Source organism: Musa acuminata, unplaced genomic scaffold, assembly GCF_036884655.1.
Source record: "Musa acuminata AAA Group cultivar baxijiao unplaced genomic scaffold, Cavendish_Baxijiao_AAA HiC_scaffold_42, whole genome shotgun sequence".
Taxonomy (NCBI): domain Eukaryota; kingdom Viridiplantae; phylum Streptophyta; class Magnoliopsida; order Zingiberales; family Musaceae; genus Musa; species Musa acuminata.
In genome coordinates, this window is record NW_027020324.1 from 121,260 (window position 1) to 145,970 (window position 24,711).

General features: G+C 37.7%; 1 protein-coding gene across 10 annotated transcripts; it reads left to right on the plus strand.

The window, feature by feature from the left end:
* Positions 1–30: 30 nt before the first annotated feature.
* LOC103970463 (secretory carrier-associated membrane protein 1) lies at positions 31–24,550 on the plus strand. Of its 10 annotated transcripts, none has more exons than XR_010502647.1 (13): positions 31–150; positions 2,429–2,491; positions 3,255–3,317; positions 3,972–4,005; positions 4,155–4,277; positions 4,869–4,931; positions 5,010–5,103; positions 5,221–5,266; positions 5,357–5,424; positions 6,584–6,632; positions 22,593–22,711; positions 23,857–23,922; positions 24,222–24,293. XR_010502647.1 is itself a non-coding variant. In XM_065175484.1 (13 exons), the coding sequence occupies exons 1-13, from the start codon at positions 61–63 to the stop codon at positions 24,398–24,400; spliced, it is 1,038 nt and encodes a 345-aa protein (XP_065031556.1). In that variant the 5' UTR covers positions 31–60; the 3' UTR covers positions 24,401–24,550. The 10 variants fall into 10 exon arrangements, 7 of the variants coding, with proteins under 7 accessions (XP_065031556.1, XP_065031558.1, XP_065031557.1 ...); XR_010502646.1 differs by having other exon boundaries at positions 22,612–22,816; positions 24,222–24,266; XM_065175484.1 differs by having other exon boundaries at positions 22,612–22,711; positions 24,222–24,550.
* Positions 24,551–24,711: the final 161 nt, after the last annotated feature.

Sequence of the window (24,711 nt, forward strand, 5' to 3'; positions counted from 1 at the left end):
GCAGACGATGCGTACAACAGGTCTCTTGCAAGCAGGCATAACATATCTGGAGCGGAGACGATGAATGATGATGTACAGCTCCACCTAATTGCTGGAATTACCCGAACGGCAGGGCAAAGAAAGCCTCCGGTGCGCAGTGCAGTCTTCAAGGTATGCTGGTCTTTTAGAGCTACCATGACTGAGAACTTTGTACGCTGATCTGGATGCGAAGGCACAAACTGCATTTACAATTGAAATGCAACCTTAATCGCAGGCAACGTGCCGCATTTTGTACCATTGCGCTTGATATCACCGTTTCCGTACCCATCAATGAATGGCTGAGATTTGATTCGAGAAGAACGAGGAAATGGAACCCGTGCGAATTAGAAGTAGAAATATCGTCACAGTTCCGACCTGAACCGAAGAAGGATTACACCCAACAAAAGTTGCCCTTGTTCCGCCCCAGTCACCGTTCGACTCCCCCCCCCCCCCCCCCCCCCTCTCTACTGTTAGGATCTGATGGCGGGGCGTTATGACAGCGATCCCTTCCAGGAAGAAGACGTTAATCCCTTCGCGGTGAGTTGGCCGATCTCCCCATTTTCCTGTTCCCATTCCACTTATTTTTTACTCGGGGCTTTCTAGTGATCAACGAATGTAGTAGGCCTGGTTAATTTGGTTCATCTTCTAAATTATGGCGCCAGATTGTTACCTATTGCTTTCTTCCCTTCTAAGTTTGGACGATTGCTTGCTGCTTCTGATTTCGGCCGTGTCATTCGGGTTCTGAAAGACTACTTCTTTTGTAGATTTCAATGGGTACTAAAATGAGGGCTTACTCAGCATTGTTTTGTACTGTATTCTGACCTCGCAAAACCTATCCAGGTTGTCGCAACCTTCTCTTTATGGTTTTAGTAGAGGACTTGGATTCTGAAGGCTCTGACTGAATGCCAGCAATATTGACTTCTAAAATATTTGCATAGAATTGGGATATGACCTGCCAAACTTGCTTGCGATCAGTCCTAGACCACCCTGGTCTTATTCTACCCTAAAAGCACATTTGGCTGGCCCAAGCTTAATTGACCCGTAAGTATTCGTATTACTATGATGAAACCCAAAAAGTAGATCTTGGGTATCATTTGGACCAGGACAAAATTTGGGACATATGGTAGTTCGGCAACCTTGCTTCTTCGGTTACTTTTTCATCTTCACATGACATGATTTGATGTCAATACCACAAATCAAAGTCATCAAGGAAATATTCAGTATATTATACTTTTGTTTCAGCGACTTTTAGGAAATTTTATGATCTTGATATTGCCCAAAACTAGTTGATGTTTAGCTATGAGGAATTCTGGTATATGGTTCGCTGCCGGACAGTCTTCTTCAGTTGCACTAATTGAAAACTTATGATGAATTTGTTTTGACCATTAAATGATGTTTTGAATTACTAGTCGAGGTACCCCTGTTCTTACGTTCTTGCGTTGAATTTTCTTTCGGAATGTTGTTTTAAATTGAGTCTGGCAGCTGCCATTTGTCAAAAATATTGCCCTTTAACAATGTAAAGCTAGGCTGAAACTCAACATGTAATGCAGATGTTCGGTTGCTGGTCTCTGGTTGGCAGCAAAAATGTAGCTGTTCGGCTAGAGTTCATACTGCTTAAATATTTAGCATCATTATCCTCATCTTCACAATTGCCTGGTGATTATAAGATGCATACTGATGGCTCTTAATGTGTCTCTTCTAGCGTACTTGCTCATTGGCATTAATCTCTGGGAGTTCCTAACTATATTCATGAGTGATAGTTTCACATTATAATTTCTGGAAATTAGCTTTCATTGTGAATCAATCATGTAAGAATAAAAGTTTAAAAATCTCAGTCTGACATTGGTTTTGACACCTTATATTCCTTGGTACTGATGAAAATAAATAAAAATTGAATATCAACCGGGACTCAGCTATGTATTCCAACATTGGTCCTTAGTCAGACCCGTATTTAGCGGTTGGTATGTACCGGTCTAACCGACATTTGAAACCTTGTTTGTAATAGTTGTAGCTTTTTCTTCTTCATCAGTTCACTAAGTGTTGCACCTCTTGTTTGTCTTTGCAGTATTGACCCATATTCTTATTTCATTTTTTTAGTTATGACCATGCTTTCAATGACAATTGCAAGTTGCTTAATGCATATCGTTGGATGCCATTCTACCTAAAGATGGAACTTCTAATTTTCTCCACATGATAATGGCCATAAAAATTCAAGCATTCTTTTAAGATAGTTAATTTTAAACAGAAAAAATACCTAATTCTAGAAGCAAGTTTTTTTTCTTATGGGAGAATTTATTAATTAATATCTAGCTTAGTGTCCCGTTTGTTTCTTTGAAGATAAGTGTTCTTTACTTTTAGTTTGTTCTATTGTATCTGATATGCATTCAGTATCATACATTATTTATGGCAGGAAACTGGAAGACGTGGAAAAGTAGCTGGATCAAATTATGGAGGAGGTCCACTAAGTTCAGCAGTACGTGTACTTCATAAACCTATCCTTACAGTGACACAACCAAGGTTGACTCGAGGTTATTGGTCTAGTTCTACATAGCATTAGTCTTAAGATCTTGTTTCCAATTATTTTGAATATTCTGTTGTTCTTTTATGATTTTAAGGTCTGTCACTAGACTTGATTAAGAGTCCTATTTAAGTAATGACTGCTGAAATCATGATTCTTCTGTATGGAAGATTTATTCCTTAAAAAATAAAATGAATCCTTAACACGACTCAAAATAATCTTAAAAGGAAGGACACCTGAGTGGGAATCATAAAACAATATGTCTGATTTGCATTCCTTTTAGGTTGGCCCAATATGACCTGAATTATAAGGATCATGAGAGATCTGACCAGTTTAGAGGGCTTATCCTTATTTCTATGATTTCTTCTCTTTCACTCTTTTTTATTTTGCCTTTTTTTTTTTTTCTATCTCACCTCTTTTCTGCCTTCCTTGCTCTCTGCTTCCTGTTGCTACAGCAATCATACTATTCTTTATTGATTTGGGTCTTATACCAGCAGACCTGCCATTATATATGTTTCAGGGACTTCTGAACAGCTATTTTCAGAACTGGCATCTAGGGAACACAATCAATTAATGAACCTTATTTTTCTTGTGCAAAATTTGGATTAGTGATAGCATCATTCTCTAACCAATTATCTCAACTGAGTAACTTTGGTTGCATCATATGCAGTGTGGGTACTGATATTTCCAGAGTTTATGTTTTATCTGTTTAATGCAGGATTTGAAGAAAAAGGAAAGAGAATTACAAGCCAAGGAGGCTGAATTAGATAAGAGGGAAAAGGTATGCCCTTGAGTTGAGTGCTCATAAACCACCTAAGTCATTTCTGAGCCTTGGAATTTCATTTTTTGCTTTTCCTGTGCCAAAGTTTTTCAGATAGTTGAAACTAAATAACAGGAGATATGGTATATTCTTTTCTGTAAATTTCGTGTGTATGCTTCATTTGTGAGCCAACCATAACACAAGATCTTGGTTCTCAAGCATATTGAACACTATGTGGTAGGTAACATGTGGTAAATGGTACAACAGTGCAATAAATTTATTAACTGTTAAGATCTTTTAAAGAACAATATCATGTTTACATGCTTTACAAAAAATCTAACTTTATTTGCTTCATAAGCGTTTGCTAAATTTATAAGATCTATTGTGTACAAGATTTTAAAAAAATGGACTTGGGGTAGGTGATTGGTGATGACATAATGCTTTTGCAATATGTGGCTAGATGTGCAATTGGATTTGCAAGCTCTATTTTACAAAAATATAACTGATTTAAATACAAAAATATAGATTAACTAATGATTTAGCAATGTAAACAACATATGCATGAAATAACACGCAAATGTTTACTTTTAGTGTTTACTGTTAATCTGAATGTTTTTTTTTTAATTTGTTGATATGTGCTTTCTGTTTGTTTTTGTTTATTTGTGGGGTAAACAGGAACTGAAACGTAAAGAAGAGGCTGCAGCACAAGGTGACTTCTCTTTGTTTTCTTAAAACAAATTGTTAATACTTCTTTTAGCTTTGAACTTTAAGAAAGTAAACTTGCTGTTTTAAGAAAAAGACAAGTTTATTTTTATTTGCTATTAATCTGATTCCCTCATGTGTATTTCCTCTCTACAGCTGGCGTTGTTATGGATGAGAAAAATTGGCCACCTTTTTTTCCTATTATTCATCATGATATTGCAAGTGAGATACCCATCCACTTGCAAAGATTGCAGTATCTTGCATTTGCTTCATTGTTAGGTATGTTCAGACTCTTATTTCTTATCATTGTTGATGTTCCTCTCTGATATTTAAGGTTCTCGATGCCTTCTTGTTTTCCTTGCTCAAAACATGTTAATTTTGTATCTTTATTACTGTTGTAACAAAATTAAGGACACAAGAGAGGATCATATTAGTTAGTGTTCCACTATATGAAAGTTTATTTTACTATCATGACAGTAACTCTCTGGATTGTCATTTTAGTTTGGTCTACTTTTAACATCATGGTGCATGATGCATTTACATCTTTTTACAAAGACAGGTATGCATAATTCATGGATGTGAAATGTATATGCATTATGCTGCATGTAGTTCATTTTTGGGTTAAGAAGCAGTTTCTTCTGCTGATAGGTAATATGGATCCTAAAAAGGTGAAACCAAAATTAGCTTTTTACATCATATATACAGAATGGTGTAACATTTTCAGTATGCATTCTTAGTCAAATAGTTTTATGAATCATCATGTATAATTTGCAAGATCTATATGGAATGCATAATTCTAGTAGAATAACTATTGAACTATAGGTGTTTGTGAAACAAAATATGATATTGTTTCTCTTGGGTTTTTGGCAGGCTTGACAGCATGCCTCTTTTGGAATGTCATAGCAGTTACAACAGCATGGATTAAAGGGGAAGGTATTCGAAGGATCTTTCTTGGATGTCAATTTCATCATACCAGAACTGAAACTTATTTTACTTTCTTCTTATTTCTAGGTGTCAAGATCTGGTTCCTTGCAATCATCTACTTCATCTCTGGTGTCCCAGGTGCATATTTTTTGTGGTATCGGCCTCTTTATCGTGCCATGAGGTACAGACTCTTGTTGCAATCCGTTTATGAAGATCTGTGGCCTTAGAATCTGCCGGATACAAACTTATTATTAAGTTTATGACATTATATTTTCCATGGCACTGTGATGTTTTATAGGACTGAGAGTGCTTTGAATTTTGGATGGTTTTTCCTGTTTTACTTGGTATGTGCTTTGGTGGTTTATATCTATGCTTAAGGTAATGTTCTATGGCAAATAAATATTCTCCAAGTGACTCTGTTATCTACATTGCAGCTTCACATTGTTTTTGTCATATATTCTGCTGTCGCTCCTCCAATTATTTTCAAGGGAAAATCTTTAACGTAAGTTTTCTTTTTGTGTTTAATAGATGGTAAATAGTGAAAGCAATAAATTCTGATGGAGGTAGGCTACAGCTAACTTCGTTTGATACATTTTTTAAATCTGATATACAAATGTAAATTTGATTTCTTTTACTTTGAGAAAATAAATGAGGATCAGTATGTTGGAAGATCAACTTTTGAACTTTCAAACATTGTTTGAGAGATCATGCTTATGATACGACTTCAAAGAATGCATATTCAATTTTATCTTCAATTCTTATAAGAGTGTTAGCTTGTAATTCTAATGAATTTGTTGCAAGACTGCTTGAATTGTAGGAGAAATTAATGGAGACCTGTGATATTTTTGGAGTCATTAGATGATAGTTTGTGCATAAATCTAAGGCCTTCTATGTCACTTGATGTTTCACAAATGGAGGAGTTATAGCCTCCACAAAATGGTTCCAGTAGAATAGAATTTTTAGCTAGCATGACATTAGTATTGGTGGGTAGGGTTGTATAACATCATATTAGCATTTGTTTGCAGAGTAGTGGAAAAGACTTACCTCTTAATAGGATACTTGTGACTTCTTCCCACCAAGGTTCGCAATATCGTATCGTACCGGTGTTTTGATCTGGGCTCGGTACCGGTATGGTACGGTATACCGAACGGTACATCCAAGTGTGCCGAGCACTGTAGCACTGCTACGATGCTACAGTGCACTCGGACCGGTAACAGGCGGTCCGTGTACCGACAATTTGTCGAACCGGTACATACCGCCCGTACCGGGCGGTATGAGTCGGTATTGCAGACCATGCTTCCCACTTAGTAGTAACATTCAATATTATTATCACTTTGTTGGACATGTGTTGGGTTCCATTGGTTTGTGTAAAATAAATTTAGATTGTTTTCTCTATCTGGGCTGCCTAGTATCTCTAGAAGCACTTATGTAATTTATTGTTATTATAGTAATTTAAATTTATAGTCTAAGCTTATCAATAAAATGTGTTTATTTGTCTTAGTTCTGTAGACAATAGGAAGAATCAGTGCATATGAAAAAATAGATCCACTTGTTATTGTTTCATTGAATGCTGACAATCAAAGCTTATTTACTATGCCAAACAAATAAACTTAAATATTGTTGTCTGCTAATTGGTTTCTTTTACATGTTTCCTGTTGCAGAGGTATTCTGCCAGCAGTGGATCTTATCAGCAGTAAGGTTTTGGTTGGGGTGAGTTATAGGTTACTCGGAAAAATGTGTTATAATCTTGCTCTAGATTCTTGAAATTACTTTATAGACATGAACATTTGTGCTGAAATATTGCTGTCTGAATATTGCTGATTGAATAAGCTTGTTATGTTATGGAGTTCAATTAAAATCTAGTAGAGGTACTTGGGCATAACTGGAGAGTGGTATCTAGATTCAACCTAAGTATTAAGGGCCTATTTGGTTACCTGAAAATAGAGGTACCTTGACGTAGGACAACCCTAAAGGGATGCTTAATATGAAGATAAAGATGGTTGGGTGGGCAATAAATAAATAAAAGGCTAAAACAGAGAGAGAAGGTGAGAGAAACCTGATTTATAGAATAAGTAATTTAAGCAACAGAAAACAAAGCGAAAGTTCAATCACATACCAAGATAATCAAAGAGGAGTGCTTTGACACCCTTTTGGTTGACTTCGGATGTTGAGAATTGAGAGATTGGTTTGTGGGTCTTCGTAGCAAGATGGTTAAGGATGGGAAAGGAGAGGAATGCAGGGGGATAATCTTGGACTCGCTCCAAGTCCTCTGACTTGATCGGGGGGAAGTTGTGGCCTCGCACCACTCACATAATTTGTGGGAAAACAAAACTAATATGCATTCCAGTATTAATGATCCTAATACAATACTTTGGCCTCCTTATATAGGTCACAAATACAAAAAGAAAAGGAAGTTACAAATATATAGGTCTCCCTCCTTGAATTATTGTGACCTATGATGAACATCTACAATAGACTTGTATAATTCATTGCTTAAATTAATCGTTCTATGAAATTCGGTATATAGGTCTTGGAGCTGTTTAGCAAAGGATTCAGCAAGTTTACTAGGTCTAGCTTATGGAGGATAAGAATAGATCAATAGGCTTTCGAGGTTGATGTCCAGTGACAACCTCAAAAGGGCTAAGACCAGTAGAACTGTTGACAGAACTATTATATGCAAACTCAGCAAAAGGGAATAAATACCAAGTCCCATGTGGACACATGATCACCAACAAGACAACGCAAAAGGTTACGTAGACTCCTGTTAACTACTTCAATTTGCCCATCAGTTTATGGGTGATATGTGAAAGAGAATTGTAACTTTGTGTTCAAGATTTTCGATAAGATTTTCTAAAAACAACTTGTGAATTTCACATCCCTATCAGAAACAATGGTCTTTTGGTAGACCATGCAACCTAAGTTCTTTCATGAACAACCTGGCTACATGTGAAGTATTAGTAGTTTTCTTACATGGTAAAAAGTGTGTCATGTTTGCTAAATCGATCCACCCAAAAAAAAAATGAAATCATGATCTCTGATGGTTCGTGTTAACCCAATGACAAAATCCATACTAAGGTCCTTCTAAGGGGTATGAGCTACAGGAAAAGGTGTATAAAGTCCTGTGTTATATCTTCTTCCTTTAGCCAATTGATAGGTACAACATTGAGATATGATGTGAGCCACATATCTCTTGAGGCTAGACCAAAAGAATCTATCCTCAACCGTGACAATGTTTTTATCTCGACCAAAATGTCCTACAACTCCTCCAATATGTATTTCCCAAACAATGAAGTCTCTAAGAGAACCATTGGGCATACATAAACGAACATCCTTAAATAAGAATCCATCATGGATGGTAAACTGTGTGTTGTCTAATCTTGATTCTTCTAATAATGTTTTATAGGTCTTTACAAAATCTGGACAAGACATATACTCATCTCGTATATATTCAAATCCAATCACTACACTGGTCATAGAGTATAAGACAAGTGTCATTCGACTAAGTGCATCAGCAGCTTTGTTTTCAATCCCTGGTTGGTGCTTAAGGACAAATCTATATTCTTGGAGGAACTCAACCCATTTAATATGTTGCAACCCTAATTTTCTTTGTCATTGAATGTATCATAGGACTTGGTGATCTGAATATAGGATGAATTCATTTGGCGACAAGTAATGTGCTAATACCTCAAGGCTTGGACAACCACATAAAACTCCTTATCATAGGTGGAATATTTTTATTGGACTTTATTTAATTTTTCGCTAAAACATGATATAGGATGTCTTTGACTTAACGCACCTCCTATTCCTACTCCTGAGACATCACTAGAAACCTCAAAGGCTTTCGAGAAATCTGGAAGTTGTAAAACAGGTGCTTGTGTCATTCTTTCTTTTATCTCGTCAAAGGCTGCTTTGGTCTATTTAAATTCACCCTTCTTCACACAGTTTGTAATAGGGGTTATGATGGTGCTAAAGGACTGAATGAACCTATGATAAAAGGTAGCTAGGCCATGAAAACTCCTAACTTCATGAATGTTTATAGGGGTAGGCCAATCTTCGATAGCCTTAACCTTTTCAGGGTCAACCGCAACTCCCTCAAAGAAGACAAGAAAGCCAAGAAAAATGGCATGTGATTGTAGACTTTAAATTAATATAGAGTTTTTCCTTATAAAGGGCCTTAAGAACTAGGTGAAGGTGAAGGAGATGTTCATCCTTGGCTTTACTATAGATAAGAATGTCATCAAAATAGACGACAAGAAAATGGCCAATGAAAGGACAAAATAATCATGTCATAACCCTCATAAATATGCTAGGTGCATTTGAAAAATCAAAAGGCATGACTAACTGATGGAGAATCATTTAAATTTACAAAGGATTTCAGAAAAGTTTATTCTATGCAATGAAATCAATAAAAATTTATCAATTAGTTGGTCTAGAAATTCTAAGAGTTGTATTGAAAATTGAAAAGTCCTTTGGTCTTTCTAGGGAGTTTTTTTATATTTAGTGTACCTTTGTATTAAGTGCACTCATTTACTATTTAGGCATCCAAGAAGTCATATTTTGGATTCCTAAAAGGCATATTAACTCCCTAGGAGATTACTTTTGGGAATCATTACCTTCATTGATTGTATCAAGGCTCCTAAGCCCTATAAATAGTGGAGCTTATCAATAGATCAAACACTTCATATTTAAATAAAAAGAATTGCATACTCTGTAGTCCATTACTCTCCTCTTATCTCACACTTCTCTTTCTTTCTCTTCCGCTCTCTTCCTCTCTACTTCCCTGCTCTGTTCTACACCAGTTTTGGTATCAAAGCCATCAATAAACCTGCCCTATGCCCTATTGGGTTTCAACTAGTAGCAAAAGCTTTGATCAACACTCAATGATCCTTGTACCTTAAACATCAACCCCTTGCGTGTGGAGTTGGACTTTGAGATGACTGTCTCTACAGAATTGGTGGACCACATAACTCTCAGTACCAGGTAAATTTTGAAAACTTTACTAATATTTTTTGTTAGAAAGAAAAATCGTATATTTTATTAGATCGTGGTTATCATCACTTATCCCCTCGTTTTCTCTTTTTTTTTTTCTATTTATCACCCTCTCGCTCCCCTTTAGCTACAACTACAATACCACTAAAATTTGAATTCTTGAAAATTATCTAAAAAAAATAAAACAAAAGTAAAAAAAAAGTGAGAGAACCATTTTAAGCATTGCAATTCTATCTTATGCATTGCAACAATTAACAACCTTATTATCAAAAGGAAAATTGTCAACAACATTAGAATCATAACTAGGCGAGGTGCAAACCAAGTCAATCTCAATGAATCCCTAAATCAATAGAGTGAGGTAGATATCCTAAGGCCGAGCTTGCAAATTATGGCACAATGTTGAACCAATCATGTGACCAAATGACCCAAGTCGTAAGAGCTCTCCAACACCTTGTAAATGACCCATGAATGAGGAGATTAATGAGTCACTTAGGCAACATATCTATCCTCCACAAACCATAGCTTCAAATCAAGAAATTTTACCTACTCCCCAAATCCCAATTCAAATAAATTATAGGTTCACCTATAGGGCACCTATTCACAATCATAATGATTTTGGGGAACCTACTAGAAATTCGTAAACCTATGTAATGGTCCAACAAGTTTGGTTTGCTGATAATCTAAGAGAAATAATTAGAAAAGTCAGAGTGGATGTGTCAGACTTTGATGATAGGTTTGATCGAAATATATTTGTTGACTGGTTAGATAGTATGGAAAATTGCTTTGAGTAGTATGGAATGATTGATATTGAACATGTATGATTTGCAAAAATGAAACTAGTAAAGTTCGTTATGAAATATTGGCAATATGTCTAATGTAGTCTAGAATGCCATTAAGAGCCTCCTAGCACTCAATGGAAAGTTATGAAACAAAAACTTAAAAGAAAAATATTTAACCTACTTTCGAAGCCAATTGGTTGAACAATTGTTAAACCTTAAACAGTTAAATTCATGTGTAATAGAGTATTTGGCCCGATTTGAGGAACTTTTAATTAGGTGTGAAATAAAAGATGATCAAATCATCACTGTCCGAAGATTTGTTAATGTGTTGAGATTTGACATCCAATAGAAAGTCTCTCTTAGTTTCCTCAACATTGTGGAGGAAGTTTCCTAACGAGCCCTTGAGATTGAAAAGTACATCAAACTTTATCGAATTCATCTAGCATCTTCTTATTCTCTCGACAATAGAACTATTTTCCAATCTACTAAAAGTAATGTGATCAAGAGACTAAACCTTAAGGTAGTCACATTCGATCGTATTCAAAGTAACCTGCGTTCACAAAACCACTCTACCTGTGACCGAGAGATGCCTAGTGCTAATCAAAATGGGCAATTACTAAGACAAGACTTGCTGTGATGTCCTACCACTAAACATTGCCCACATTCTTTTAGGTTGGCCTTGGTTATATGACATTGATGTTACCAATCATAGAAGAGCAAACACATGTCTTTCTATACAAATGCATCATCCTACGACCAACAAAATCATCATAAAAGGACAAATTAGGAACTCCCAAGTCTCTTCCACAATGTCGCGGGCAAAACTATAAACTGGGTGTTTAATGTAATGCTCATGTATGTTCGTGTCTTTTGGTTTGTTCATACTTTACACAGTATGTAGAGGGACGGTCGAAGGCTTAACAACCCTAATTTAGTTGGGTTTGGTGGCCATTTTAGGCTTGTAAATAAAGGTTGTGTCATGTGGACACTTATGGGAGATTTCGGTCTATAGTGAACCATTTTGGATCCTTTGTTGTGCGACCATTTAGAGCTTGTGAAGTCTGTTTGTAATTTGCATTGGTTATGAAGTGTTTTCTGAAATGTTTGCTTATGGATCCCGAGTGAGACGCTTTCTCTAACCCATTTTCTCTTTTGTAGGTCCTAAGAGACCATGGAAGGTTTCGGGGAGGCTGATCTTTGCATATGGATATGCAAGGGTGCCGCACGACTTAGGCAAAACCAGCTAAGTCCGTGATATATGGTATTAGAGCGGGACAAGCACTCGTAGAAACACTTGACATGCCAACATAGGGGACCTAGCGGGGTTGCGTTGAGAGCAGCCAGCACGTACGACCATTTGGGGGAAAGCAGACATGGAGATGTAGGGAAAAGGAGTCGCTCAGAGGAGTGGGCATCTGAGATTGACATTCAGAGGAATGACCAACCCTTCGCGCAAGAGGCACCATGAGGACAAGCAAGCTGGGAAGAATGCGTAGCGCACAAAGGTTGGGATGGCTGAGTTTGAGTTACGGCTCAACATTAGCAACCATACTTGATGGTGCTCAAGACAAGCGAGGCGCTTGATAAAAGATGAGACCATGTAAGGTGGAATGGGTTGTTCAATGATCAAAAGAGTTGTGCAAAGCTCACAGAGGTGAGGGGAATTGCTAACTCGAAGAATTCGGTACTTATGCAAAGGCTTATATACGAATGATTGAGTGTTCGTGGCCATCCCAAGGCGACCGAAACTCAGTGCCATAGAGCATTGAAACTTTCTCTTCAGCATGAGAAGGATACGTCCATAGTAGGCTGAAGTGTGCAGTAAGTTCAGCATGTTGCTAGGCCTTAAGGGGTGCAGTAGTGGGTTATATTGACGTGGAGTCACAATTTAGCAAATGCGTTTGCGGGAGGCAGAACGAAGCACAGTTTGTTCAGCAAGGCGGAGTAGTCCAAGGGGATGGGGTCTCCGAAACTTTCAAAGCGAAGAGAGAAGTTGCTCCAACGGGACAGATATCCAGGATGGATAAGTCTTGGCTCTCTAGAGGGAGAACCATGTGCAATGGACCGCACATGTTGAGGAGTATCTCAAAATAACTTCATAAAGCTCAACGGACCGAGCGAGTGGCGAGGAGTCGTCGTATGATCTCGCTTGAGATAATGCATTGGGGAATGCATTGCGGGATCAAGTGGGGGAGCGATCCAAGGCAATACAAATGAATGCACACTTGGAGTCAATATGGAGATCAGACTCAACGAAGGGCTGACTCGTGGAATGGTAGGCGCGAGGGCCATCATCAACTCAATGCAAAACGAGGAGCGGAGTAACTTGGGTGTAACTTGGCGAAGTACCTAAGCCGCATGAAGGGAGCCAGTATAAAAGATTGAACATAGAGCGGAGGCACAGAGCTTTCCTTGGATAAAGGTCAAGGACATAAACTTTTGTAGAGGCAAGAGTGGGATCATGTCGTTCCATGGGTCCTTCAATATGATGGAGCGAGCTCATCTTGTATGGTGCCAAAGACAAAGGGAGCTTCGAGGCACATGTACCATACCTTAGAGAACCATTTGACGGAGGAACTAAGATGACTCAACTTGCGAAGGCGAAGTTGGGTTCAGAAGGCCTTGGCACGGGGCAAGAGGATGCAGAGGAGGGTACTCTTGAAGAATATGCCATAGTGCTGCCATTCAAATTGCCATGAAGGGAGCGGTGCGCAACAGAGATTATGCTAGTAGGGGTAGAGGCCCAGAATTCAGACAATGGTGCACCAATTTCAGCAAAGTCAGTGGACTTCGGGAGCTACTAGGCGATGGACTGTCCTAGAGCGGTGCTTTGTCTATGTGTGACCCGAGAACGGGTGGACAATGGTCGATTGTCAAAGGAGTGAACACAATCAAAAGTGGAAGAGGCCTTGCGATGTGTTGGTAGAGGCCACACATGGAGGGATCATAATCCGAGTTCATCCCACAAGGATCAGAATGCAATAGAGATGTCACCAGGAGGTGACATGGTGCAATGGATCGTGGTGGAACAGTTCGTGGTAATGCGATATACTGAATATAGTCCCGTGAAGGACTATATTATACGGAAGTATGATCGAGAGCTATTGGGAGCTCCACTTCGGTGAACAATGCGATGACAAGAAGGACTATGGATTCAAGGAGTGAAGGTCATGGTACCGTAGAGGCAGGTCTTCCATGCGTGCATCGAATATTGCATCGGATGAAAGCCTTGGTCATCAGCATATGGGGGCTGTGTACTACCGAGGGAAAAGTTCGAATGCAAGTACCAATGAGTCCAATGGGAGGGACTTGATCATGCAGAGGTATGATCGGAGCGGTTGGAGAGTTAGACTGCTTCAGACCTTATATTCGCTTAAGGGAGCTCGGCAAGTCAGAGGACAAGGCCGAGTAAGCGAACGTTGCTACCAAAGAAGCTAAGGAGAACAGAATCGGTGTAAACCCTGCAACATGATGGCAGAGACCATGCATGAGAGTTGCAGTCTGTCTTTCCATCGATCAAGGGAAACTGCTTTAAGAACACAGAGGTGTTGAAATAGAGGGTCGAAAGAGGCAAGGAAGCGACGACGAGTCTAGAGGGACTTAGCTACCCAAAAATCAAGCATCGATTAGAATGGAGGTGGATTCGGAGGAGTGCCATAGTGCCACAGAGGCAAATCTACCGATCATGAAGAAAGGGACGCAGATGCGAGGTGACGGATAGTAGGGCCATGGGCATGGCAATGCCATGGTACCGTAAAGGCAGGACTTCCGTGAAGTCCTCGATCCCTTGCTCTCATGGGGGGGAGAGCGCTTGATCGTGAAAGGGGGCCGAGGAGGTGAAGAATGCAGAGGCAAACTCCAAGTACCGAAACAAGGCTGAAGGACAGAAGCCAAGAAACTTCGTAAGACTGGTGTCAACGAGCTTCTCATCAAGATAGCCGAAAATGAAGGACTTCGGGTCAATGCAAGAGTGCAAGACCAAGGAACAAAGTAGGTAGTATGCGATGTTGTACCTTTGCTACTCAGTGGAGTAAGCGACAGGTTGACAGAGAAGATGGCACAATCCCAGAGGCGACCAAAACTATTAGAGACTTACTCTAAGTTGGGGTGAAAACTTTCTGCATTCCAGAAGTTCGATGGCATTGAGAAGATGAATCACAGTAATTAACTAAATGCAATGAGTGCAAACACTTCAAGTGCTTCAGAAGTGTGATCAAAGAGCAGGTGAAGACCAGTAACCAAATCGATGCATGGAGTACAACCCTCTAGGAGGCGGGCGAAGTCAAGTAACCTTTACCTTCTCAACTCTTAAGAGAATGGGCGAAACCGAATACCCCAATTCTCTTATTTATCCAGCAGAGGAGCTCTGCACATGTTCAAAGACCCTTCGAAGAAACCAAATAGAAGACAATAGTTATCAAATCCTCACCAATGGTGGTCGGTGCTATTGAGAGTAGATTATCCGCTTTATTTCCTAACAGAATGCCAATCGAAAGCGGAAGTGATACGAATCTACTTGGAAGTGACAACTAAGTAAAAGAAGAGCCAATGGGCAAATTTTGTGGAGGAATGATCCAAAACTTCAAAAGTTTACGAGGCGATGCTCGTTAAAGTTCCAACAAGCATCCACCCAGTTCAGGCAACATGAGGCATTTGAGAGACTGACGCATAGTAAGGATGGTCTTTTCCTTCATCTGAAGGATCCGCAGGAACCAACAGGGATCAATACAACTCAGCCAACCCCACACCACAGTCATTGGCGAGTTGAAGTAGCATGGCGGATCAAAAGTTCAACTACTCAACAACAGCAGCGGAGAGCAACTGGGAGCCAAGAGGCATATTGTAGCTGGAGCGGAAGATTAAAGACTCAGTAAAGGCAAGGAGTTACAGTGTCGGTAAGCTTCGACGAGGACGTCGAAGGAATAAGTGGGGGAGAATGTCACGGATAAAACTGTAAACAGTGTGTTTAATGTAATGCTCATGTATGTCCATGTCTTTTGGTTTGTTCATGCTTTGCATAGCATATAGAGGGATGGTCGAAGGCTTAACAACCTCAATTTAGTTGGGTCTGGTGGCCATTTTACACTTGTAAATAAAGGTTGTGTCATGTGGACACTTGTGAGAGATTTCAGTCTGTAGTGAACTATTTTGGATCCTTTATTGTGCGACCTTTTAGAGCTTGTGAAATATGTTTGTAATTTACATTGGTTATAAAGTGTTTTCTGAAATGTTTGCTTGTGGATCCTGAGTGAGGCACTTTCTCTAACTCGTTTTCTCTTTTGTAGGTCCTAAGGGACCATGAGAGGTTTTGGGGAGGCTAACCTTTGCATACGGACATGCAAGGGTGCCGCACGACTTAGGCAAAACCAGATAAGTCTGTGACAACAAGCCCCTACCACCAAGAGACTTCATTTATTGGATCCTAAATTTTTTAAAATAGAGAGCCTAAACAACAAATTTTATGTGGTCATCAATGCTAGAGAAATTTCTAGCCCTTGCACTATTTCTGACCTAACTCCTAAAGTTAAATCCTTATTAAATAAATTTTTTTATGCCATACCCTCAGAATTACCTAGTGAGCTATCATCCTTACTATCATCCTTACTATAAATTCAACATGTCATTGACCTTATCCTAAAATCATAGCTCCCTAATCTCTTATATTATAAAATGAATCTTAAGGAGAGAGTCGAGTTAAACAAGTTAAATAACTTTTTGCTAAAGGCTTTGTGCAACACAACCTCAATCTTTGCATTGTCCCTGCTTTGTTAACCACTAAAAAAGATGGGTCTTGGAGGATGTGTCGATAGCCAAGTGATTAACAAATAACAATCAAATATCGCTTCTCGATTCCTTAACTTGAGGATATGCTAGACCTTCTCATTGGATCTAGTTAGCTTTCGAAACTTGACTTAAGAAGCGGATACCACCAAATTTGTATTAGACCTAGTGATGAATGAAAAACAACATTCATAACTCAAGATGGCTTATACAAATGGCTAGTCTTACCCTTTGGTCTATCGAATACCCCAAGTACTTCCATACGTTTCATGAATCAAGTTTTATAACCTTACATAAGAAAATTTATTATAGTCTACTTTGACGATATCTTGATCTTTAACAAGACTAGAGAGAATCATTTAGAACATCCTTGATAGGTTCTTACTACCCTTCGAGTTGCTAAGCTCTATGTTAATATGAAAAAGTGTTCGTTCATTCAAATCCATGTCCTATTCCTAGGCTTCATCATTTCTACCCAAGGTGTTACCACTAATTAAGAAAAGATCTACGTCATTTAGATCAACCTGAGCCAAAAACCCTTTTTGAGATTCGAAGTTTCCATGGATTAGTCTTTTTCATTAGAGAGTTTAGATCCTTCATGATACCTATTACTAATTGCCTGAAGTAAGGTGAGTTTTCTTGGACGTTACCTGTTACGAAAGTCTTTACTAACTTTAGTAAACCCTTTGAGGTCACTTGTGATACCTCTAGTATACGCATAGGAGGAATTTTAAGTCAAAAGGGTCAGCCTATTGTCTTTTTCAATGAAAAACTTAATGATGCAAAATAATATTATTCTATATACGATAAAGAATTCTATACGATTTTGTAACATCTTAGATATTAGCGATATTACCTTCTATTACAAGAGTTTGTTTTGTTGTCTGACCATCAGACCTCAAGGTACTTAAATGCCCCAAAGAAGTTAAATGCCCAATTTGCCAAATTGGTCAAGGTTCTCAACAAATACTCTTTTGTAATTGAGCATTGTTCTAACGCTTAAAATAAAACTATTAACGCCCTTAATTAAATTTCTACAATCTTGTCTACCATGAGTCTCAAGGTCATAGATCCAAGCGATTAAAAGAAAAGTATACTCAATATCCAAACTTTAGTCATATCTATTGAGAAGTTCAGGATGAAAACCATCATAAACATATGGACTTCATTCTTAGGGATGGTTATCTTTTTTGATCTACTGGATTGTGTGTTTCTCGATTCTCCCTTTAAGACTTTCTTATTTGGGAAATACACACATGTGGATAAATAGGTCACCTAGCCCAAGACAAAACCATTGCATTTGCTAAGGATAGATTTTATTGACTGTCCTTAAAAGTGAGATGTTGCTTGAGTAGTGTCACAGTGTCAAATTTATCAAATTATCAAAACTTGCAAACATAATTCTAACCTAGACACCCCATTACCCATTCCATGTTCACCATAGCAAGTTGTAAGTTTAAATTGTCCTTGGACTATTCAAAATAGCTTGTATCCATGATTCTATTTTGGTTGTTGATCGATTTTAAAAAAATAGCCCACTTTATCCCATGTAACAAGACCAACGATGCCTCACATATTGCTAAAGTGTTTTTTCGAGAAGTGATTAAATTACATAGCTTGCCCTCAACCTGCCTGATAGGGATGTGAAATATGTTATCTACTTTTAGAAAACTTTATGAAAATTATTTAGCACAATATTAAAATTCTCTTCAGCCTTTTACCCCAGACTAATGGACAAACTGAGGTTGTTAACTGTTCCTTGAGAAATCTTCTTTTAGATGATTAGTTGGGGTGAAACCAAGAAATTGGAACTTAACCTTACCCACGACAGAGTTTACATACAATAACTCAATCAATCGTTTGATCGAAAAAAGCCTATTCGAAGTTTTCCTCAACTATACTCCTTGCATACTCATTGACTTTGCACCTCTTTCACTTGATTATCATGCATCAGAACCAACCAACACTTTCTTTCAACATATTCATGATTTACATGCTGAAATATGACGTAAAATTTTCATAAATAATGAAAGTTACAAACTTTCTACCAATGAACATCATAAAAATCAAGAGTTTCAAGTTGGTAATTATGTCTTGGCTTGCATTTGTCATGAGTGATTCCCTAAAACTCAATAAAAAAGTTGTATGCCTGAGCTATTGGTCCTTTCCCTATTATCCAAAAATTGGGTTCTAATGCATATATACTCGATTTGCCTTTTGACTTAAATATTAGTCTAGTTTTCAATGTGGAGGATTTAACTTCATATCATGGTACTTTTGAGCCTCCTTTTCTATCTATCAATGTTCCTATAGGTGATAATCCTCCTAAAGCACCAATTCTCGCACAACATAGTGATGATATAGAGGCCATTCTTGATAATAGCCTATTACAACTGCTACTAGCATTATTCCACACTTTCTTATCAAGTGGTATGATCATCCAACTACTGATGCCACTTTGGAGAAGTTACGTGATTTTGCACAAGACCTATTGGATTAGTACCTTATATATCACTCCTCGAGGTTGAGTTCTTTTCCACCAGAGGAGAATGATGGAGAACCATCTAGCTTTACAATGGATTTCAGAAAAGTCTATTCTAATCTAAGAATCAACTAAAAGCCATCAATTAGTTGGTCTAGAAATTCTAAGAGTTGCGTTAAAAATTGATAAGTCTTTTGGTCTTTCTAAGAGCTCCTATTGCATTAAGTGCACTCATTTACTATTTAGGTATACTAGAAGTCACATTTTAGATTTCTAGAAGTCATACTAATTCCCTAGAAGATTACTATTAGGAATCATTGCCTTCATTGATTATACCAAGGCTCCTAAAACCCAATAAATAGTGGAGCTTGTCAATGGAGCAAATAATTTATATTTAAATAAAAAGAACTGCATCTTCTTTAGTCTCTTACTCTCCTCTCTTATTTCACACTACTCTTTCTTCCTCTTCCCCTCTCTTCCTCTACTTCCCTACTCTGTCCTACACCACTAACCATTCATACAAACCATCCTTTGTTAAAGGTTATTTTTCACTCATCTCCTTAACGAATACAAATATGATGATAACCACTCCTTAGATCAATTTTGGAGAAGCATTTTGATTCCACCATCATAACTAACATGTCATCAAGTCTAGGTATGGGAAACCTATACTTAATTGTGATTTTATTGATGGCTCGAATGTCTAACACCCAACTATCCTTTTTAGGTGTGAATAGTGCAGGGGCAGCACAAGGACTTAAGCTTTCTATAATAAAACCTTTCCGTAGGAGTTTATCCACTTGTCTTTTTAGTTCAGTATGTTCTAAGGGGTTCATCCTATAATGTGGCAAGTTTGGAAGAGTTGACTTTGGGACTAAGTCAATTGTATCTTGAATGTCTCTAAAAGAGGGCAATTCATCAGGCAATTCCTCATGGGTGAGATGTTTAAATTCTTTTAAGAGCCTTGTCAACTTCCTTGGGATGGTCTTGGGCCGCTTCAAGCAATGACCTTTATACTTCCTTTTGGTCATAAGAGCATAAATTATCCTCTCTTGTTGGTTTTCATATTCAAAATATTTTTTGTTTAACACATGTAAGGGTTTATCCTTTTATATTATTTTTGAGATTTTATTAACCTTAATTGGCTTACATGGGTTTAACATAATTTTCTTTCCCTCATGTTTAAACATATAAGTGTTGGCGTGACAAAAATGGCTCACATCCATGTCAAAGAGCCATGATCGTCCTAAAAGGATATGGGCAACTTCCATCAGAAAGACATCACACCAAACCTATCCCTGATAAGTTGCAAACTTAATTGGAACTAGACAACACTGTTTACCGAGGATGGTGACTTTATTTACCCTTGCTACCTTATAGGGTTGATGGTGTGTTTCAAATTTCGGTTTCATTCTTTCAAGGGTTCCTATGGATACGACATTTGCACTACTACCCCCATCAATGATTATCTTACAACTCTTGTCGCCCACTTTAATGTGGGTATGAAAAATATTGGTTTGTCTCCAATCCTCCTCTACCTTGGGTGTGGTTAAGATACGTCTCAAGACAGCAAGGGTTTCATCGTTATTTTCATTAGCTTAATTGACTTCTTCAGGGATGTGAGCTAATTTATTTTCGAGTATTTTATTTTTTCAAAGTCATTTCCTATGTGAAGGGCTCTTGATGGGCATTGATGTGCAAAGTGTCCTGTCTTGTGGTAATTAAAGCAACGAGTTGAGGTGTCGCTTTGTCTTAAAAGTTTGATAACAATCTTTCCTTTATTGTCTTAGGGATGTCTAATGGTTGGATCACTAAATCGATTTTGAGTGGAGGCTGTATTGGAAATTTTAGAAGGCTTATCATTTTCACTGACCCTATGTATGGCAAACTCTCCAACTTGGGAACTGAACCTCCTAGGGACATGAACCTTAAGATACTGCTAATACTCCAAGGCCATATTATATATATGTTCCAGAGAGTTAATAACATATAAGATTAACTCTTTCCTAATTTCAAGCTTTAGTCTCTTGAATGTCACATCTAACCATCAATTCATCAAACTTATGAATATATTCAAATACATACATATTGTTTTGATGCAAGGTTTGGAGTTGATCCGTTAAATGTTCTTGGTAGAATATAAGGATATATTTTTCTTTTAGTTTTTCTTTCATTTCATCCTAATATTCTATTGGAGTTTGGCCTAAACGTTGAATTCGTTTTTCAATAGTGGAGTTTGGCTTGACCTATGAATTTTATTTTTGCAAAGCATACTCGAAGACCTTTTGACATATCATACTAATTGAAATAGTCATCCATATCAGACAACCAATCAATAAAAACCCTTGCGTCCAACCTGCCATTGAAGCAGGGTGCTTCTACTTTGACCATTTTTCTAATGTCATCATTAACCTCCCTAAAAGTGTGTCTACCATGACCAAGGTGATTTTGGTGGTTCTCGTGCATATCCAAGTTGTACGTGTCATGATGATGCAAGTGGTGGAGCACGAGGCCTTTCATATGCCCTTTCAGGCTTATACTCAAAATGTTGTAAGTGATTTCTAGGATTGGTATTTTTTTAAATATGATTTTGCTGTTAGTCTAACTCTTGATCTGTCTTAGTATGATTTGAGTTATCATCATCCTGAGTTGGATCTAGGGCCTTTGAAGTTCCAACTTTCTTAGCATATTGTCTCTTACCAAAGGAAACCACGAGAGAAGGTGAGAGAAACCTGATTTATAGAATAATTAATTTAAACAATAAATAACAAAGCAGAAGTTCAATCACATACTAAGATCATCGAGGAGTGCTTTGACATCCTTTTGGTTGAATTCGGATGTTGAGAGATTGGTTTGTGGGTGTTCGTTGCAAGATGGTTGAGTATTGGAGAGGAGAGGAATGTAGGGAATAATTTTGGACTCGCTCCATGTCCTCCGACTTTGATCAGGAGGAAGTTGTGGCCTCGCACCACTCACACAATTTATGAGAAAACAAAACTAATATTCATTCTAATACTAATGATCCCATTACAATACTTTGGCCTCTTTATATAGGCCATAAATACAGGAAGAAAAGGAAGTTACAAATAAGGAAGAAAATAAAATTCATATCAAGATGATTCAGTACATTGTATTGGGTCATTTTTTGATAAGATGAGATTCCAAAATATTCTCGTAAAATAATCTTACTTCTTTATATATGATGTTCTTCCGTCTTTTGCAAGATGACGATTCTGAAGAATTATCTTCCTTCTTTGTGCATAATGCTTTTCCTTTCTTGCAAAATGATGATTCTTGCAATATTCTCTCTTATTTATTTACTTCTTCTACTTTATTTTCAATCTAGAAAATAAGATGCTAATTATGTAGAATATTGTCACATGACAATCCTAAAACATCAATTGAACCTGAACCCGAGTTCACTATCAATCCAAAGTGATTCAGTTCGGCCCTTTTTTTTTTCCACATCTTCGAAATGTAGTTTGATTTCCATCATACCTGCTGCTATAAATTCAATGTAATTGTAAGTGTTGCATTTAAAAATTCTCTTGATTGTTTGGTTGCTTGCATTTGCAACTGCAGTTTGCTGTGTGTTTTGTTTTGTTGCCTTTGTTCACAATTGCTGTTTCACTCATCTAGTGTTTGGTGGTGAATGAAGATTGTGGGAAGATGGAAGAAAATACTGTGGTTATTGAGATGGGTAACAGCAGTTGTGCGGCACGAAAGGAAGGATGAAGAAAAGGATCACAATGGTCAAGGTGGGTGGTTGGATGGGACACTGGAAACTGGAGAGATATGTGGTTGTTGTATGTAATACAGGAGATGCTCTGGATGGAGTCAACTTTACCATCATCTCTAGCCAGGTTTGGCCTGAGGCAGCCAAAAACTAATTATTAAGCACAAAAGTATAGCATACGTGTATTCAAAATATTAAAGTATAATGACATGGTTCAGACCCAAGAATTCTCACAATAAATTGGTGTACATTATGAACCTAAACATGCATAATCTGATTTCATTTGGGCAGGGCCAGGCTAGAGAAGCTTTTACCTAAGTCAAACGAATTTTGATTGGGCATATATTTTTTGCCCATGTTGGGCCTGACCAAGTCAAAACATTGTGCGGGTCTCCCCAGTAGCAGTCTAAATTGTTAGTTTACACAGATGGGCTAGCCAAAAAAAATGGTCTACAGGGGAGCAATTATTTGAAATAATAGATCCTAAATTGTAACTATTCTGGAGTTCAACCTGCAGGTTGTTTGGTTGCACTTGGAAGTATAGACTAAGGGTCCTAAGTTGCAATTGTAATGCAAGAAATATTATCCATGTCAACTTGATAAAGTGGCCACAGTGCCACGTTGCATATACATGGTATGTGGGAGCATATGCAGCTGCATATACAATTCAATTAAGGTATTCAAGTTAACTTTAATATGGAGATTAAGAGTAATACAATCAACTCTAGATTGTTAGTGACTGAACATATGCTTGGACCTAATAAAAAATTATAGGATGATTTTATACCCATTTAAGAACTCAAGTGATAAGTTATAAGAAACGAGTATAGATATAACTGATGAATGTCATAATATTTCCACATATGCTAGCCACATACTACATTCCAGAACGCATGCCTGCACTACTCAATGGTCATCTATTGTAACATAGCAGCTAAACATCTGCTTTAATTAGATTTTTTTATTCAGTATGATGCTCCAAGCAAGCACTTTATTTTCAAGAAATAACTAGTCTGATTTGATGGGGAACATTTATATCTCTTTATTAAAATTGTAACAGAGAAGTGATAAAAATATATTCAAGGTTATACGATATATCACTCTCACTGCTCAGTCAATATCCTATTCTGGTGTTATCTGACACTAGATTGTTTTTTGCACTTGCAGATTTTCTATTTCGTTGGGTTTGGCTTGTTCTGCCTCGAGTCACTGCTCAGCGTTTGGGTCATGCAGGTGATATTTCTGTGCCTGGGAGCTGCTGGCAATTGACAATTTCCGTTTTGTCTTTCCTTTTAAAGTTAATTGTGTTTACTTCATTGATTAAAATATGTTTATATAAGGTTTTAAGGTAATCAGTAATCTTGCTTATCATTTGTATACTAAATGAAATATAGTCAGAGTATTTTGAATAAAAATACCTTGGTTTCCAAATGAGAAATCAGAATGCCTTATGAGATCCAGTAAAATTTGAGACAGTTCTTGTTGAATACAATGTTTCACACATTTTTTACTTTTGTTGTAATCCTGTGCAGAAAGTATATATGTACTTCCGAGGGAGCGGAAAGGCTGCAGAAATGAAGCGGGAGGCAGCACGTGGTGCTATGAGGGCGGCAATATGATTATTGTATTTAGAATCACTTGGTTTCAATGGCCACTGTCTGATTGGAAGGCAAGAAATGCTCTTGATCAAGCTGATGCTTTGCATGCTTGATTTCTTCTTGGTCATTCATGTCTTCAGATTATTGTCAGGCATCTACCTTGCATGAGCACTAATTAGAGTACACTGTCCTTTTTCCAAAAATTTACTGGGGAAGTGTGTATCTGCTATGGCTTCTTTGATGCCTCTTCTTGATTGTGTTAACCATCTGATTTCTTCCTACCACAGCAGTGACTGTTCCTGTTATGGTGGTCGATGTGCTATCGAAAATAGTTTATAGATATTCGCATGATGCCTTTCTGATTGACCCCTATTTACATAAATTAGTTTTGCATCCCATGACAACTGCATCTAAAAGATCCTTG

Coding starts and splice junctions, on each gene's coding strand:
- LOC103970463 (XM_065175484.1), top strand. CDS start 61: ATGAATGATGATGTACAGCTCCACCTAATTGCTGGAATTACCCGAACG. Junction 4,006..4,154: donor AGAAGAGGCTGCAGCACAAG/GTGACTTCTCTT, acceptor TCCTCTCTACAG/CTGGCGTTGTTATGGATGAG. Junction 23,923..24,221: donor TCAGCGTTTGGGTCATGCAG/GTGATATTTCTG, acceptor AATCCTGTGCAG/AAAGTATATATGTACTTCCG.